This window comes from Bubalus bubalis, chromosome 3 (assembly GCF_019923935.1).
Source record: "Bubalus bubalis isolate 160015118507 breed Murrah chromosome 3, NDDB_SH_1, whole genome shotgun sequence".
Classification (NCBI taxonomy): domain Eukaryota; kingdom Metazoa; phylum Chordata; class Mammalia; order Artiodactyla; family Bovidae; genus Bubalus; species Bubalus bubalis.
In genome coordinates, this window is record NC_059159.1 from 16217459 (window position 1) to 16236816 (window position 19358).

The 19358-nt window shown below is 37.5% G+C and overlaps 1 protein-coding gene across 19 annotated transcripts in view; it reads right to left on the reverse strand.

The window, feature by feature from the left end:
* Positions 1 to 19358, reverse strand: part of EFCAB3 (EF-hand calcium binding domain 3) — a 177653-nt gene that overhangs the window by 26744 nt on the left and 131551 nt on the right. For 17 of the 19 annotated variants that reach the window (XM_044938820.2, XM_044938816.2, XM_044938817.2 and 14 more), the window contains 3 exons: positions 14478 to 14531; positions 10201 to 10248; positions 4054 to 4144 (listed from right to left, as the gene is read on the reverse strand). In XM_044938820.2, the coding sequence (XP_044794755.2) occupies positions 4054 to 4144; positions 10201 to 10248; positions 14478 to 14531 (193 nt within the window). Of the gene's footprint in view, positions 1 to 4053; positions 4145 to 10200; positions 10249 to 13880; positions 14370 to 14477; positions 14532 to 17557; positions 17731 to 19358 lie in introns of those variants that run through there. The other 2 variants (XM_044938832.2, XM_006044901.4) reach the window with 2 other exon arrangements.

Sequence of the window (19358 nt, forward strand, 5' to 3'; positions counted from 1 at the left end):
CCATCACCAACTCCTGAAGTTTACCCAAACTCGTGTCCATTGAGTCTGTGATGCCATCTAACCATCTCATCCTCTGTCATCCCCTTCTCCTCCTGCTTTCAATCTTTCCCAACATCAGGGTCTTTTGAAATGAGTCAGCTCTTCGCATCAAGTGGTCAAAATATTGGAGTTTCAGCTTCAAAATCAGTTCTTCCAATGAACACCCAGGACTGATTTCCTTTAGGATGGACTGGTTGGATCTCCTTGCACTCCAAGGGACTCTCAAGAGTCTTCTCCAACACCACAGTTCAAATGTATAAATTCTTTGGCACTCAGCTTTCTTTATAGTCCAACTCTCACATCCATACATGACCACTGGAAAAACCATAGCTTTGACGAGATGGACCTTTGTTGGCAAAGTAATGTTTCTGCTTTTCAATATGCTATCTAGGTTGGTCATAACTTTCCTTCCAAGGAGCAAGCATCTTTTAATTTCATGGCTTCAGTCACCATCTGCAGTGATTTTGGAGCCCCCAAAAATAAAGTCAGACACTGTTCCCACTGTTTCCCCATCTATTTGCCATGAAGTGATGGGACCGGATGCCATGATCTTAGTTTTCTGAATGTTGAGTTTTAAGCCAACTTTTTCACTCTCCTCTTTCACTTTCATCAAGAGGCTTTTTAGTTCCTCTTCACTTTCTGCCATAAGGGTGGTGTCATCTGCATATCCAAGGTTATTGATATTTCTCCCAGCAATCTTGATTCCAGCTTGTGCTTCCTCCAGCCCAGCATTTCTCATGATGTACTCTGCATATAAGTTAAATAAGCAGGGTGACAATATACAGCCTTGACATACTCCTTTTCCTATTTGGAACCAGTCTGTTGTTTCATTTCTGGTTCTAACAGTTGCTTCCTGACCTGCATACAGGCTTCTCAAGAGGCAGGTCAGTGGTCTGGCATTCCCATCTCTTTCAGAATTTTCCACAGTTTATTGTGATCCACACAATCAAAGCCTTTGGCATAGTCAATAAAGCAGAAATAGATGTTTTTTCTGGAACTCTCTTGCTTTTTCGATGATCCAGCAGATGTTGGCAATTTGATCTCTGGTTCCTCTGCCTTTTCTAAAACCAGCTTGAACATCTGGAAGTTCAACGGTTCATGTATTGCTGAAGCCTGGCTTGGAGAATTTTGAGCATTACTTTACTAGCATGTGAGATGAGTGCAATTGTGCGGTAGTTTTGAGCATTCTTTGGCATTGCCTTTCTTTGGGGTTGGAATGAAAACTGACCTTTTCCAGTCCTGTGGCCACTGCTAAGTTTTCCAAATTTGCTGGCATATTGAGTGCAGCACTTTCACAGCATTGTCTTTCAGGATTTGAAATAGCTCAACTGGAATTCCATCACCTCCACTAGCTTTGTTCATAGTGATGCTTCCTAAGGCCCACTTCACTTCACATTCCAGGATGTCTGGCTCTAGGTCAGTGATCACACCATCATGATTATCTTGGCTGTGAAGATCTTTTTTGTACAGTTCTGTGTATTCTTGCCACCTCTTCTTAATATCTTCTGCTTCTGTTAGGTCCCTACCATTTCTGTCCTTTATTGTGCCCATCTTTGCATGAAATGTTCCCTTGGTAAATCTAATTTTCTTGAAGAGATCTCCAGTCTTTCCTATTCTATTGTTTTCCTCTTTCTTTGCACTGATCTCTGAGGAAGGCTTTCTTATCTCTCCTTGCTATTCTTTGAAACTCTGCATTCAAATGGGTATATCTTTCCTTTTCTTCTTTGCTTTTCACTTCTCTTCTTTTCACAGCTATTTGTAAGGCCTCCTCAGACAGCCATTTTGCTTTTTTGCATTTCTTTTTCTTGGGGATGGTCTTGATCCCTGTCTCCCGTACAATGTCACGAACCTCCGTCCATAGTTCATCAGGCACTCTGTCTATCAGATCCAGTCCCTTAAATCTATTTCTCACTTCCACTGTATAGTCATAAGGGATTTGATTTATGTCATACCTGAATGGTCTAGTGGTTTTCTCCACTTTATTCAATTTCAGTCTAAATCTGGCAATAAGGAGTTCATGATCTGGGCCACAGTCAGCTCTTGGTCTTGTTTTTCCTGACTGTATAGAGCTTCTCCATCTTTGGCTGCAAAGAATATAATCAATCTGATTTTGGTGTTGATCATCTGGTGATGTCCATGTGTAGAGTCTTCTCTTGTGCTGTTGAAAGAGGGTATTTGCTATGACCAGTGTGTTCTCTTGGCAAAACTCTATTAGCCTTTGCCCTGCTTCATTCTGTATTCCAAGGCCAAATGATGTATAGATCATTATATCTACTACTGTGGGCAGGAATCCCTTAGAAGAAATGGAGTAGCCATGATAGTCAACAAGAGTCTGAAATGCAGTACTTGTATGCAATCTCAAAAAGGACAGAATGATCTCTGTTCATTTCCAAGGCAAACCATTCAATATCAGGTAATCCAAGCTTATGCCCCGACCAGTAATGCTGAAGAAGCTGAAGTTGAATGGTTCTATGAAGTCTTTATTAGTTACAATTAAAAAAACATACTCTTGGCAGAATTCCAAACCTTATCTTTGCTCAAACATGAGAAATGTTTGTTTTTTTTTTTTTTACTTAAAAAATTATTTTATTTTCCAGAGTTTCAAAGATTCAAAAAACTTTAGATTTGGAATGAATCCAGTATAGCTTCTCATCTCATGTAGGAATTCCCTCTACATGGGATATTATCTAATCTTTGCTTGACTACTTTCAGTAACAAGGAAGTCACCACTTCAAAAGGCAGTTTGCAATAAAGGGTAAAGTAACAATGAGATCAAGGGATCTGGCTGCTCTAAGGTCTTGGGGGTTTCCTTGGTGGTTCAGCTGGTAAAGGAGCCGGCTGCCAATGCAGGAGATTTGGTTTCAGTCCCTGAGTTGGGAAGATAACCTGGAGAAGGAAATGGCAACCTACTCCAGTATTATTGCCTGGAAAATTCCATGGACAGCCAGACTACAGTTCATGGGGTCACAAAGAGTTGTTCACAAATGAGCGTGTGTGTGTGTGTGTGTGTGTGTGTGCGTGTGTGAATGCACACACACACACAAAGTCGTCTTACCCATGTCCCAATAAAGAAAGTTAGTAATACATTCTTGTAGCAAACGCATGGTTAAGGACATTAGGAGAAATACTCTCAAAATGACAAGGAAAATGGATAATTGTGAGAGAGGAGAGAGGCTTCTCGACTTATGATCTGATAAAATTTGCACCAGGCTTTTACTTTCAGTCATTAGTGGTTACTGTTTATTGGAATTTGTAGTAATCAGACTGAGAAAAAGGCATTGTTAATGTCACAGGCAAACCTACCTTCCCAATTTTATTTTTAAAATTTCATTTTACTTTTTATATTTTGAGCCACTTGGCATTTGGGATCTTAGTTCCCTGATCAGAGATTGAACCCCCTTGGAGTCTTAACCAGTGGACCATCAGGGAAGTCCCCAACCCAACTTTAGCCCAAGGTTAGTCAGAGTTAATTTACAGATAACATTTTACTGGCCATTTTTGAGCTACATACTCTTTTTCTGTATTCAGACGCTTAGGAGTTTATTATCCTCTCAATTCATTCTCCTTTAAACTGATACTTAATATGTCTTAATGTGTAACTGACAACCTCTAGCCCTCTGGAGTTTTCTGTCCCAGCACACAAAAATAGCCTCTTGTTTGGAAGAACTCTTCGTTTCTCTTCTTTTTTGCTGAACCACACAGCTGTGGGATCTCAGTTCCCTAACCAGAGAGCAAACCAGGGCGCTCAGCAGTGAGAGCACCAAGTCCTAACCACTGGACCACTAAGGAATTCTCCCTCTTTGTTTCTCTAGTCAAAAGGACATATATATATATATATTTCATAAAAAATATTTATCTTCAATTCTGATGTTTTGTTTTATAATTAACTATCACAGAATGGATCCCTGAGGAGGTTTCTCACTTGTTTCATTATAGCCTCTTTGTATTTAATATATTCATCATAATAATTCTTTATCTTAATATATAGATCACCTTAATAAATTCATAACTTACCTCCTACTGTGGAAGCTGGGTACTTTTGTTAAAGGATTCAGTTTAAATTTTGCTTTAATTTCAGAAACTGCCATAGGGCCAGTAACTCTGTCTGGAATTCAGAAGATACCATTAAGGATCAAATCACAGATTAATTTCTTTCTATACTTTTACAACTTTCCCAGCTCAGGACCTGGAGTTTGAAGTCCTGGGCCTCAAAGAATGATAATATGTACAAATGTAAGTTAGAGATATGTGCATGTTGGGAGTTGGAAGGCCATGTGGACAGGCCCCTTTAGTATCCCAAAATCCCTAAGCAAAATTTCTTGCCATTGGTCCTCCTTCATAGTGAAGTGAGAAGTTGTTCAGGTGTGTCCGACTCTTGGCGACCCCATGGACTATACAGTCCATGGAATTCTCCAGGCCAGAATACTGGAGTGGGTAGCCGTTCCCTTCTCCAGGGGATCTTCCCAACCTAGGGATCGAACCCAGGTCTTTCACATTACAGGCAGATTCTTTACCAGCTGAGCCATAAAGGGAAGCCCAAGAATACTGGAGTGGGTAGCCTATGCCTTCTCCAGCGGATCTTCCTGACCCAGGAATCACACTGGGGTCTCCTGCATTGCAGGCGGATTCTTTACCATCTGTGCTGTTAGGGAAGCCCCCTGAATATATTAGTATTATTCTGATCCTATATAAAAATAAGTGGTAAAGCATCCTGGAAATATTTAGAAAAAATTATTTAAAGACAACATTTATTTTTCATCTCAAGACATTATAGCATCTGCAATTTGTTAGTTGTTAGTGTCTTGGATAGCTACCTGGTAGTAAGTAGCTTTTCCCAGAGGTTCCTTCTGGTCCAGCCCTGCCCAATCAGTTCTTATGAACCCACTGGTCTTTATTAAAAGTAAGAATATGTGTGGGATATAATGCTGTTTTGCTACCCTAGACCCTCCTGAATGGACTCTCAACCACTATGGCCTTCCTAGTCCTTCCTTTCTACTTCTGCATAGCTTATAAATCAGGACCTGTGGACCAGAAGTTGGGTTGGTAGGGTTTCCCCCTTTTATTGTTGATCTTTTTCTCTTTTTAATATAGAGTTCTGACTTAGGAATAGTAGACTATCATATACTATTAAACCATGAAGAAAAAGTCTCTAATGTTTGGTTAGAGTTCAATTTTCCAAAGTTTTTATCTCATTCTTTGGAAAACTGTTGTTTCTAAATAACTCAACTACATGTGCTCAAAATCTAGAAACCTACCACAGAGCTGGGAACTCTGGAGAGGCTTGACAATTTAGGCAGTTGAAAGGTGCTGTGAAATCATCCTCATGGCTCAAAATAACCATTACTTAAAAAAACTACCTTCAATCTCTCACTGAGATGATAGACTTTAAAATAAAGGACTCTTCATAGATTCCTATAAAATCTGGATATTTACCTACTTCTAAGTGGTGCTACTTATAACTTCTGGGCTTCAATCAGATTAAGAATCCAATAAAGGGTTTGTTCCATCACACAACTGTGACCTCATTCACTTCTCAGGCTCAGGCCCAGGTGAGAATGACCCAAAAGCTCCTTCCAGCTTTAGAGTAATTGTGATTTCAATTCAATGTGCTTCATTCAGCACCTGTAGGTTATGTGTGGGTATGTAACAGAGTCAGAATATTTTGACACTGGTGGGATTTCAGGGAAGGGGGAGTTGTTGTTGTTGTTTTTAATTCTGTATTAACATATTTTCACACTAAACAGTCGTGAATTCAAAGTTGTTCAAGTAAAAAATTTTAACCAATTTCTTTGGTTGAATTCTGATTAAGAACCATTTCATTAATTGTTTATATCCAGAAAGAAGGACAAAATCAAACTCTCATAGATTTGTAGTCTATGGTATTACTGAAAAGAGTGATTTTAAAAGAGCAATTAAAGAAAGCATTATAATTGTTTTAACTTTAGTATTCAAGATCCGACAGGTCTTGGCATTTAAATCATCTAAGCAGAGAAGTTGGAAGTGTCCCTAGTTTTCACAATGGCTAAGCACAGATACCTCTGGCAAAGGCTTAGCTTGAGCCCCTCAGGTTGTTTCAGGCTTCACTTGGCTGTAATTCTAGAGATTTTCTTTTCCTGCTCTGGGGGATTCATTTATTATGTGCATAATTTGACTTTTCCCTAGTCTTTCCAAACTTGCTACATTGCCTTTCATTCTGGCTAGGCATACAGAGGGAAAGAAAGACAAGGTTCACTTTATAAATTAAACAAATATTTAACTAGGGCCTACAATGTTAGGGGCTACCAAGATTTAAAATGAAGATAATGACCAACATTGTACTTTCTGTTTCTAGGAATTTGACTACTCTAGAAATCTCCTAAGTGGAATCATACAGTATTTGTGACTGGCTTATTTCACTTAGCATAATATCCTCAAGGTACATCTATGTTGTACAATGTATCAGAACTTCCTTTTAAGGATGAATAATATTTCATTATGGGGCTTCCCAGGCAGTGCTAGTGGAAAAGAACCCACCTCCAGTGCAGGAGACGTAAGAGACTCAGATTTGATCCTTTGGTTGGGAAGATCCCCTGGAGGAGGACATGGCAACCCACTCCAGTATTCCTGCCTGGAGAATCCCATGGAAAGGGGAGCCTGGCGGGCTACAGTCCATAGGGTTGCAAGGAGTTGGACGTGACTGAAGAGACTTAGCATGCATGCACATGTACAATATTCCATTATATATATCACACTTTTTATTAATTTATCTGTTGATGGACATTTGGGTTGCTTCCATCTTTCAGCTGTGATAAATAATGCTGCTGTGATACACTGGTGTTCACATCTCTCTTCAGGACCCTGCTTTCATCACTATAACACTCTTACCACCTCAACCTCTACTTCCCGCTCTGGATTACTGCAAAAGACCTCCTAACTGGTCTCCCTGCTTCTGTTCTTGCTGCATCCACCCCTGCCAAGTTTGTTCTACACACAGGAACCAGGAAAATTTTCTAAAAACTAAGTCAGATCATGTGATGTCTCTGTTCAAGTCCTCAGTTTCCTATGTTACTCAGGGTATTAACAAAAATGGAACCTTAACATTAGCCTTCAGGGCTACTGCCCACACCTGTATCACCCCTTTCCCTCAACAAGGGACATCTCACTGCACAATCCTGAAACTGTACAGTGCATAGCCTATGTGGTGGTCCCATTCCCTTCAAGACCTCATCTCCTCCTACATTGCCCTTGCTCACTCTGTTGCAGCCACAGTGGCCTCTCTGTTCTTTCCCAAGTATTCTGAGCATGCTGTTGCATGAGCGCTTTTGCACTTGCTCTTCCTTCTGCATGGAGTACTCTTGCTCCAGATTTCTGCTCCCCAATCTCCTTAGCTTTTTGCTTAAATGCTCTTTATCAGTGAGGTCTTTCTTGATTACCTTTGTCCTTTTACAGTATCTCCTATACTCATTTTCTTTGCTTTATTTTCTCTGTAATCTTGGTCATACTATTATTTGTTTATTGTGTATATCTCTTCACTAGAAATTAAGATCCACAAGAGCAGTGAGCTTTGTCCCAAGCACCTGGACTAATACTTGGCACATGCTAGACTCTTACTGATGTTATGTGAATGGATACACACACCCCTTCATTGCTTCAGCAGACACCTGCTAACAGCAGGTACAGAAAATAAAAAGACTTATAAAATGTGATGTCTGGGTAGGGGATTAAGAGGTACAAACTGCTGCTGCTGCTGCTAAGTCGCTTCAGTTGTGTCTAACTCTGTGCGACCCCATAGATGGCAGCTCACCAGGCTCCGCCGTCCCTGGGATTCTCCAGGCAAGAACACTGGAGTGGGTTGCCATTTCCTTCTCCAATGCATGAAAGTGAAAAGTGAAAGTGAAGTCGCTCAGTCATGTCCGACTCTTCGTGACCCCATGGACTGTAGCCTACCAGGCTCCTCCGTCCATGGGATTTTCCAGGCAAGAGTACTGGAGTGGAGTGCCATTGCCTTCTCCACAAACTACTATGTGTAAAATAAATAAGGATACATTGTACAACACAGGGAATATAGCCAATACTTTATAATAACTATAAATGGAGTATAATCTATAAAATTTTGGTTCACTGTGTTGTCCACTTGAAACTAATATAATATTGTAAACCATCCATACCTCAAAAAACAAAAAAAAAGAGATGGCATGCCTATCCTAAAGTAGCTGACAGGGAAGTGGGACAGTTTCATTCAAATTCAGATTTCTATAACTGTGAGTGAATAGTGGTGACAGTAATCATTGAAATTAATAAGGCGGAATACATAAGGAACTAAACCATTTTGGGGAGTAGACATGTATTATAATTTAGTTACATCAATAGTCATCTATTTAGAACCAAATGGGATGAAGGGCTGATTTCGCTTAATTTACTGGTGGGTGTATCTTCCATAGTTTAAAACTGGAGGGCTGGTATGATATTTATCTGTAGGGTTGATGGTCCCAGGACATAAGCTGGGTTCCACAGCTTGAGGCACTGTATAGATGGAAGGTGCTTTGGGGTTAGGACTTATGTTTGGGGCCAGCCTATTGTTTATTATTTCTACTTACAGAGCCTGACAAGCAAACAGGCATGGATTTTGAGTACTTGTGGGTTTTGTTTTGTTTTGTTTTTTAGCAAATATGTTTTTGGGTCAGTCCTGGAATTACAAAAGAAAGTAAACTATAATTCACATACCATAAAATTCACACTTTTGAAAGTGTACAATTTTGTGGGTTTTAGTATATTTACAAAGTTGTGCAACCATTACCACTACCTAATTCCAGAGCAGTTCCATCAGCCAAAAAGAAACCCTGTACCCACTAACGGCCACTCCCCATTCTCTCCTCCCACAGTGATTGTCTCCTGGCAACCGCTAATCTGTCTTTTGACTGCATAGATAGACCTATTCTGGACACTAACCTATATATAAGTAGCATTATGAAATGTGTGGCCTTTTGAGTCTGTCTTCTTTCTCTTGGCATCATGCTTTCAAAGTGCATATATACTGTGGCATGTATCAGTACTTCATTCCTTTTTATGGCTGATTAATATTCCATTTATGTGTATGCCACATTTTGTTTATCCATTCATAATTTGATGGATATTTGGACATATGTTTTCATTTCTCTTTGGCATATTGCTAAGAATGGAATTGCTTGATCATATGGTTTCACGTTTTGGGGACTATGTTTCACATTTTGGGGACTGCAAAACTGTTTTCCACAGTAGCTGCACCATTTTACATTCCCAGCAGCAATGCATGAGGATTCCAATTTTTCCACATTGTTATCAACACTTGTTACTGTCTTTTAAAAAATTATAATCATCCTAATGGGTGTAAAGTAGTCTCTCATGGTTTTGATTTTAATTTCTCTAAAGACTAATGATGTTGAACATCTTTTTATGTGCTTACTAGACATTTTTATATCTTCTTTTAGTAAATTTATATTTTGATAGAAATTTATCAAAATAGAAATTTACACTGCCCATTATTAAAATTGGGTTATTAGTCTTTTTCTGGTTGAGCTAACAAGGTTTCTTTATATGTTTTAGATATTAGACCTTTGTTTTTCTCAGTCTCTTGACAGTGAAGACCTGTCAACCACAAAAGTTAGTCCTAGAATTTTAAAGCTGAAAGAGAACTGATAGATCATTCATCTAATTTACTCTTTTCAATTTATAGATAAGGACACTAAAGCCCAATGAGTTGAATTAATTTCTTTAGTGGCAGAGTTAGGAATATCTGCTTTGTATAACTGTACTGTAAATTGCATCAAATAGGTTACAATGTAATTAGAGATGATAACAATTCATCAGAGTTGAAACCATTAGAAAACAATATGAAATACCTACTATCATATGAGATGCATTGCATCATGTACCATTGGGTTGGCCAAAAAGTCATTTGGGTTTTTCCTTAAGATGTAATGGAAAAACCCGAATGAACTTTTTGACCAACCCAATAAAAAGGCAAAAGGAACTCAGAAAAACAAGCGGGGAAACAATGGTGTTCAGTTACCTGTCAATGAGTAGACAGAGGGTAGTAATTGACAAAATAATTAAGGAAAATAACCACAGAATAAGAAATATAAGTCAAAATATTAAACTCCATCATTATAATGCCTTTGCCTGATGCCATCAGGTTTCACTCACCTTTGGTATCATCTGTGATTTTCATTAGTTTCTGTAGAGACCCCATTCCTTTTGATTAAAGACAAGATTCAGAGTCAAAATTATACAAATTTCTGAAGTGAATGAAAAGTAGAATAGGAAGATGTAATTTTATATTAATTTTTCCTTAGATGAGAGGGAAACTGAAGAAGTGTCAGTTGTATCTGATATACATCTTAATTAAAATTGCTTTCTTTCCTGATTTAATGTATAAAACTCAAAAAGCAAATTTTTTTGAAAAGCATCATAGAGTCAGCATTGAAGTCAAGACTATTCATTTATCATCTCTTGGGATGTAAAGAAGTGAAGTAACTTTGGAAACCTGTTTTGACTCAAGAGAAATGATCTGCTATGCATTTCATTTTCATTAGTGCTTTGGTTGTGAACCCTTGACTAATCTATACATACCTTTTAATGATATAGATATTTCTTTTTAGTGAATACTTCTGTGGAATGTGAGGGTACAATATATGTCATAATATTAACTATAGAATCTCCATCCCTCAGTGTACTCCATCCCATGGCCAGAAAAATAACCATCAAATACCTTAAAAGTACTGATTCATGTCTTTTTCCTCTCAAAATGTGGGGCAGTTTGGTTTTCTTAATGTGAGGAGATTAACTCTCAGGAAAAAAGGCTCAGTTACTTAGGTTTGGTCTAATCTGGCTAGATGTCAATAATGTACTGTTATAATACCAAGAAAAGACAGGGGCAGGTTATGGAAACATGGAAAATTCTGTGGTAACTTTAAGCTGTGAAGGTTGTACAGAGTAATGTATCATGCAGAAAGGAGCACACATAAAATAGATATATTTTCTTTATGGGAGAGGAGATAGTAATACTAATATGTGTGTGTGTGTGTGTGTGCGTGTGTTGTTCGCTCAGTCGTGTCCGACTCTGCGACCCCATGGACTGCAGACTGCGAGGCTCCTCTGTCCATGGGATTTCCCAGGCAAAAATACTGGAGTAGGTTGCCACAAAAAACATAATTTGTAGACTTAAGCAAAGCTTATCATTTCTTTTCCCTCCCCTCTCCCCTACTCCATTCTCTCATACTTCTCTCATTCTTCTCAGGCTCTTCTCCTGCCTAGACATTAGTTTGCTTAGAGACATCTTATACCATTCTTGGGTACTGCATGGAGCACCACAACTCTGACTGGGAATGTGACTTGGAAGATATCTCTGTTCCTGACAAGAAGCAGACTTTATTTTTCTACACTATTTTTTTCTAAATATATAGTAAAATTTCTCTATATTCCTAATATGTGTGATCAAAAAATTCTCATGTAGAACCCCACAACCCAAGCACCACTGAAGGTCAGAATGGAATTTTGAATGCTCATTATCAGATGACATAAATATTAGCAGGTCTTGAAGCTGTTCATGTAGACATGTCATTTTCATGTTCATGCCTAGGTAACTGGAATCTACCTTTATGACTTAGAAAACTAGCAATGGTGAAATAGGAATTAGCAGGAAAGATTTTTAATGTGAAAAATGTTATTGTCTAAAAAGTAACTGTCTAGTCGTCTGAAATTTGACGGTGAAAACTTAAATCATAGTAGTACATGTTTGAATGCACAAAAAAGTCAATGCAGGATTCAGAAATAAAATCTATTTCCTCAATATCTATGTCTATACAGAAATCTTGGACTTCCTTGGTGACTCAGACGGTAAAGAATCCACCTGCAGTGCAGGAGACCCGGGTTTGATCCCTGGGTCGGGAAGATCCCCTTGAAAAGGAAATGGCTACCTACTCCAGTATTCTTGCCTAGGTAATTCCATGGAGAGACGAGCCTGGAAGGCTACAGTCCATGGGGTCGCAAAGTTGGACATGACTGAATGACTAACACTTTCACTTTCATACAGAAAACTTAATAAGGGGAAATTGAATATTATTTGGTGAGCTTGTGGAACAGACATTACTGTTTGAAATTTCTAAAAATATTGAAATACACTTTTAAATGTTTAAATTTTCTTTAATGCACTGTAGACTTCACAGAATAAAACATACTTTGGTGACAGCAAGTGGAAAGGGGCTTTTGTAATGACAAAAGCAAGTGGGTGAGCAGGGTGAGCATGTGAAATGTGTATGTTTGATAGAGTCTGGAAGGGAAAGAAAAAAACAAAAATGCAACACCACTAGGAAAATCAGGGAAGTATGAGTGAAAGAAAAACAATTTATTAATAGAAATATGGAAGAGTTAAAAAAATAGAGAAAAATAAACAGAAAATTTTTGCACCTTGTTTTATGTCCATCCAGTGTCTCCTGGTTTATAGTCTATGGGAACTTGAGAAGAATTTATATCCTGCTGTTGTGTGAAAACTGTATAAATCTTAATTATGCTGAATTGGTTGATAGTGTTTTTCAGGTCTACTATATCCTTCTACTTTTGTCTTTTCATTCTATTAATTTTTGAAAGTTTGATATTGAAACTCCAACTAAAAATCTTAATTTATCTACTTAAAAAATAACTGTAATATATAGTGGAACTATATGTAACTTTGTTCTGTATTTTCCAAAGTGAAAGTGAAGTCGCTCAGTCATGTCCGACTCTTTTTGACCCCACAGATGGTAGCCTTCCAGGCTCCACCGTCCATGGGATTTTCCAGGCAAGAATACTGTAGTGGGCTGCCATTTCCTTCTCCAGGGGACCTTCCCAACCCGGGGATTGAACCTGGGTCTCCTGCATTGCAGACAGATACTTTACCATCTGAGCCACCAGGGAAGTATTTTCCAAGTCTCCTGTAAATGTGATATTACAAATTTATAATTTAAAAAGAAAAAAAGAAGTGAAAGAGGAAGGAGAAGAGCGATGGAAAGGTAAGCAGACACCACCGTAAATTGTGCTGTCTCAGCTTTGTAAATGCTTTTTTAAACAACTGATTCTGATTTAGGTGGCTCACTTACGACTCACAGAGCTGTTTCTTCTGAGTGGCCTGGATTGGGAGGGTTAGCTCAAGAATAACTGTGATACAACTGCTTGGGTTAGTGAGTGTTTAATTATTTGAAAGCAGGAGACTAGAACCTCTATTAGTCAATAAGCACTTATTGAGCATATACTGTGTACTCAAAAACTGACCCTTGCTGAAAGCAGGAACTTTGCTTGTCTCTTTTTAATTTTTGAACTTTCATTTTTACAGTTGCTTGGGTACTCAGTAAATGCTTATTAATAAATTCTGATATTATACATGGCCATGGAGGATTGCTTCCAGTATCCCTAAATTCAGCAGCATGACTTTCAATGCACGATTAAAGGCTACCAAGTAGACATTTCTGAAAGTTTTCTGGCACCAGCTACAGAAGCAGCAATAGATGAGATAAAGTGGACTTATTCAAAGACATGTTTTTTTTTTTTTTCTTTTACAAATAGTAAAATACAACAGCCCTCACTTGGAAAGTTCAAATGTGGGTACCCAGAATTTAAACTTATTTTCTCTAAGATTCATTTTATAGATACTTACATAAAGTACCTTAAGTTACTTTTCAATCCTTCTTTTTGAAACACAATCATTTTTTCAGAGACAATTCAATTTTTAAAAATCATACTCATTGAAAAATGCTGGTGCAGAGAGCAAATTAAAATTGCTTAATAATCAAGTACAGATTGAGGTTCTGTATGTGTTGAGGAAAAGAGGGCAGAAGACAAGTTTTACTTACCTCTACTGATCAATTTCACAGTATAATTTTCAAACTTTCCATTTATTTTTTTCTATGTAACTACAGAACATAGTATTGTGGCACTGGGAAAATTATTTTAGACATAAATGTGATAAAAGACCTGCAAATTGAAAGTACTGAGATTATGTATTAAATTTCAGAGGCATCCAAGAAGAAATTTTAGGCCAGCAGACATACCCATCAATAGGTAAGATTTTAATATTAAAAAGAAAATGGGAAAGTACATTGAAAGTGAGACTTTAAAGCTAAATGCACAAAAGCTGTGTATGTAGAAGGTAAAAAATTTGGGGTGGTGAGATTATAGATTATCACTGGTGATAGAATTAAGGATTATTCAAATATTTTTCATTCTTTTATTTTGTGAATATAGAAATTTTCTATTCTATGTATTAGTTTTTTAAATTTATTTTTAATTGAAGAATAATTGCTTTACAGAATTTTGTTTGTTTCTGTCAAACCTCAGCATGAATCAGCCACAGGTATACATATTATGTACTAGTTTTATAACCAAGAAAACACATGAAAATAAATGCACAGCATCAGGTTTTCAATTACTAACAAAAAATTTCAACTCACGTTTAATCTTCTTCAGGCCATCCATTATTGAATGCACTTTAACCTTCCCATGTTCTATAAAACATTTTGAATCAGATATAGAAGCCATGTAAAAGTTATTAAAGCAGATTAAAGTTATGAAATTATTAAAACAACATGGCAGATTGGAACTTCTTCCATGAGTTAGAAGAACTAGAGATACTGTTTTGCCTTGGAATTGGATTATCTCTCAAGTGAGTATGATGGAAAAAAGTATAGATCAATGAGAGAACTATCTCGACTTCCTTAATGCAGTTCTTCTTTCCTGTGTTTCAAGGTATTAAACTTCAAAGGTGATACACGGGAAAAGGGATATTACAGAAAGAACCAGGGCTTGAGTCTGGCAGTATGTTTTTCAGACTCAGATCGATGACATTTTATGAAGAGACTATGTTGGCAAATGCTCAGAGTTGGAATAGGGAGAGAAGGACTTGCTCTGTTTTTTGTTCTGACAGGTATTTCTTAAGAATCAACCCATTTGAGATGATAGTGTGTTTGTTACTCCCAAGGATACAGCGTACGCTTCTCTGACTTGAATGATCTTCTCACACTTGTTCAACCTTAGGGTCTTCTCCAGGAAACCCCAGTCCTGACTAAATGTTCCATTAGCACCTTCTGCGTACATTTATTACATTATATCAAAATCATTTTATGTGTCTGTCTGTTCTGTTGGACCATAAGCTCTTTGAGGACAAAGGCTTTGACTCATTCATCTTTGTGTCTTTAGTACCTGGCATAGAGCCTAGCACATAGGATCCCTTCCTTTAACGACTTAACAATTTGTTGGGAGATAGTATAAGTTCGACCTAAGAAAGAGTGCTAAGGGGGAATCAGTCTGAGTAGTGGAGGACACTGATGGAAATGTGGAGGGGAACAGGACCAGAAAAACAGGAAACAGTGGTTGATACCTGAGAAGTTAATGCAAATGCATGAGAAATCTAGAGATTTAAATATTGTATCTAGGACAGAATAGCACTTGCACGAGAAAAGACTAAAAATAAGCTGGAAGAAGAGCAGCTGTGAGACAAGTGGGACTGAATGTTTCTTTCATGACGTCATCCTGCGTGAGAAGGGGCAAAAAGAAACCCTGAGTGGCACCTTCAAGAATTCTGGCAAGGAAGTAATTTTTGGTGTCTATAAAATATTACACACTCTTGTTTCAAGACTAACAGCATATATCTCTTTCTCTCTTCCTTTCCCCAAACTCTGAATATATTTTCAGTCTTCCCTCCTCAGCAACAAAATGGGAGGCTGGAACTTGAGGAACAGAAACAAAAGTGAAAATTCCCCTAAAGCAGGAATCGTAGCAGAATCTATGAGAATAAGGACCTATTATTTAATTTTAAGCAGTTTCAGTAAAATAAGCTTCCAACCCAGCCTTGAGTTGAGAAATGATGGAATTAGCATCCAGTGGAATAACAGAATTAAAAAAAGACAAGAGCATAGTAGAAGGAATGCAAGGCAGAAAATTCAAAGTGGCAAGTCAGAACTATCGGTTAGTAGGAGAAATATGTGTCCTTCCCCTAACCTACCCAAAAGTCCCTAGATATAGGAGAATTTCTGGGTTTCCTCTATACATGATAGTATCACAAATTGGTTCAGTGTTGGAAAAATTGCTTGCTATGTGGGGAAAGACCCCAAGCTGGATCCTTGTCTTACCATATGCAGAGGTATATAGCTGAATTAAAGATCTAAATGTGAAAGGTAAAACCATATAGTTAGTAGAAGTATTGAAAAACAAAAAAAATTAAGTGTTGCCAAATTTGGTGTTCATTATTGAGGAAGTGAGTAGGTAAATTTCAGTAATTGTATTGAAGGGATATTTTGAATAGCCAGAATTAGACTGGTTTATAGAAACATGGGTAAGTCTCAAAAAATTATTAAAAAATTTTATTAAGTATTTGTCTGCATTGGTTATTCATTGCGTCATGAGGGATTTTGCATTTCAGCCCAGACTCTCTAGTTGTGGCTCACAGGCTCAGTAGTTGTGGCGCACAGGCTTAGCTGCTCGGCCACATGTGGGATCCTAGTTCCCCAACCAGGGATTGAACCCATGTCCCATGCATTGCAAGGTGGATTCTTTACCACTGGACCAACAGGGAAGTCCCTCAAAAACATAGGGCTGATTCACATCCACTAGGATGGCTAGAAAAAAAAGTCAGATAGTAACTAGTATTGATTTGGGAGTGGAGGAATCAGAACCTTTTTACATTTCTGGTGGGAATGCAAAATGATGCAGCCACTCTGGAAAACAGTCTGTTCCTCAAATGGTTAAATGTACAGTTACCTTATGACCCAGCAGTTTCACTCCTAGGTATGTACCCAAGAAAAATGAAGTACATCACACCAAAAGTTGCACACAAATGTTTACAGCAACAGTGTTCGTAATAGCCAAAAGGTGGAAATAATCCAAATGTCTATCAACTGATGAGTGGATAAATGAAATGAGACATATCCATACAGTAGAATATTATTTGGCCATTAAAAGGAATAAAGTACTGATAAATGCGGCAACATGCATGAATTTTGAAAATGTGCTAAGCAAAAGAAGCCAGTCACAAAAGACCATATATTATATGATTTCATTTATATGAAATGTCCAGAAAAGCAAATCTATAGACATAGCATGTAGATTAATGATTGCTTAGGGATGGAAGGATAGGGAGTGAAAACGAAAGGGTACGGTGCTTCTGTTTGAGGTGATGAAGATGTACGAGAATGATTGTGGTGATAGCTGCACATATTTGTGAATATTAAAAACCACTGCATTGTACACTTTTAGTGAATGAGGTGTATATTATGTGAACCATATCTCAATAGATATTAAAAATGTTGAGTGATAAAAAGAAATAGTTTTATAACACAATACCACTTAAATAAATTAAATACTACACACATTGAATTTTCAAAGGGATATGCATGTATCTAAATAAACCTGAGGAAAGTGGGTTGGTAGGATAAGTATTAGATATAATAGAGAATGGACTTATGATGGGGGAAAAGAAATAGAAGTGGAAATAGGAGGTAACAGGAAAAATATAGTAAGTCCTTTACATACAAACCTTCAATTTGCAAACTTTCAAAGATTTGAATATGCGTTCAAATGTCCAATTATGTAAGTTAGTTCACAGGTCTGGGGTATATTGTCACATGCATACATCCTCGACAAGCGGCTGTGTTTTTGTGTACTTTACTGCATAGAGTACAGAGTGTGTACAGAGTACACACAGAGTGTGTAAAGAGTACATCTTTATTTCAAATCCAGCGTGTCTGGAAGCAAGCATAAAAGCAATTGTGATGTAGCTGGTACTGTATTGTACTTTTCCAGGTAGTGTATATCAGATTAAAAACATTTATTTTTTGTGTTTGCTTGTTTTCTATATATTATTTATGTGAAAAGTATTATAAACCTATTACAGTACAATACCATATAGCCAATTGTTAGCCTAGGCTAACTTTGTAGGACTTACAAACAAATTGGACTTACAAACACGCTCTCAGAATGGAACTTGTTCATGCATAGGGAACTTACTGTAATAAAACACAAAGGTCCTTTCATGGAACAATGGTGATACTGTGCTATACTGATGAATTCGATTAACTCAACTGTGCACATCTGATATTTAAGAAAAAGTTCACTTTTCTCCTGCAAAAGAAGTCTAAGGTCTTGGTAAGATGCAAAGGAAGAAAGATGCAGCAGTCAGCTGGAAACACTACAACCGTAGTGACAGCAAAGAGCCCAGACAGCAAAGCTTCTCAGACATTTTGGTCTCAGAACCTCTTTATATTCTTAAAAAATTCTGAATATGGCAACATACTTTTTAGTGAAAATATATATATCAATTGAAAATGAAAAATAGAAATAAGTTTCCTAAAAAATTTACTGGGAAAAGTGAAAAGAAAGTGAACTGTTAGTTGCTCGATTGTGTCTGACTCTTTAATAAAGGCAAATAGTGTTTTATTGTTATTCTAAAAATAGTTGTGATCTCATGGACCCCCTGAAAGACAGAAGTGTTCCTGGGTTATGATTTGAGAACTGCTAGCCTAGAGAGTTGATAGCTCAAGTAATGGTCAAGTATGGTCGAGGGAGGGAAGGAATTAAAACTGAGAAGACTGAAAAATAAGCCCTGGATTGTTTCTACATTAGGAAGTTAGAATAAGTGGAGCTGGGAAAGGAAGTCATTGATTATTTCCAATTCTGAGAGCTATTTCAGTAGTTGGGGACTACATGAGGGGGGAAGCCATTTGCAGGGATTCAAAGACAGAATGTAAAGTCTGGAAGCAGAAACAGCACCTCAAGACCACTTAGGAAGTGGCTGAAAGAAATGAGGGATGAATGAATGGTCATAATTATAAGGCAGAAGAACCAGAACCAAGTCAAGGTTAGTTTTTAAGAGGAATGGAGGAGTATATGCTACTTTATAAGTAGAGAGAAGTAGATGAAACCAAAAGTGTTGAATTATGAAATAAATAACTTTTCTACAAATATTGCATCATTACATTGTACACCTGAAACTAATACAATATACCAACTATCTCTCCATAAAAAATATTTTTTGAAGAAGTGGGAGAAAATCAGGTCAAGAGGAATGGATTTGGAAGGGGTAAGAAGAACCTCTTCAACTGAAGAGAAGAGAGGGAGATGGTGTATCTTCCTGAATAAGAAGAAATGATAAACCGGAAAAAATAGAAACTGGAGATGTTTGCAATGAATCGGTTCAAATTTATTAAAACCATGGTTTGAGAACATAATGGTTGTATTTTATTTCCTATTGTCAGTTGGGCTTAGCACATGTACTCCCTTCTTTACCATTTTAGTTCCTGGACATATTCAGTGATCAAATAATGTTTGTTATTTGAATA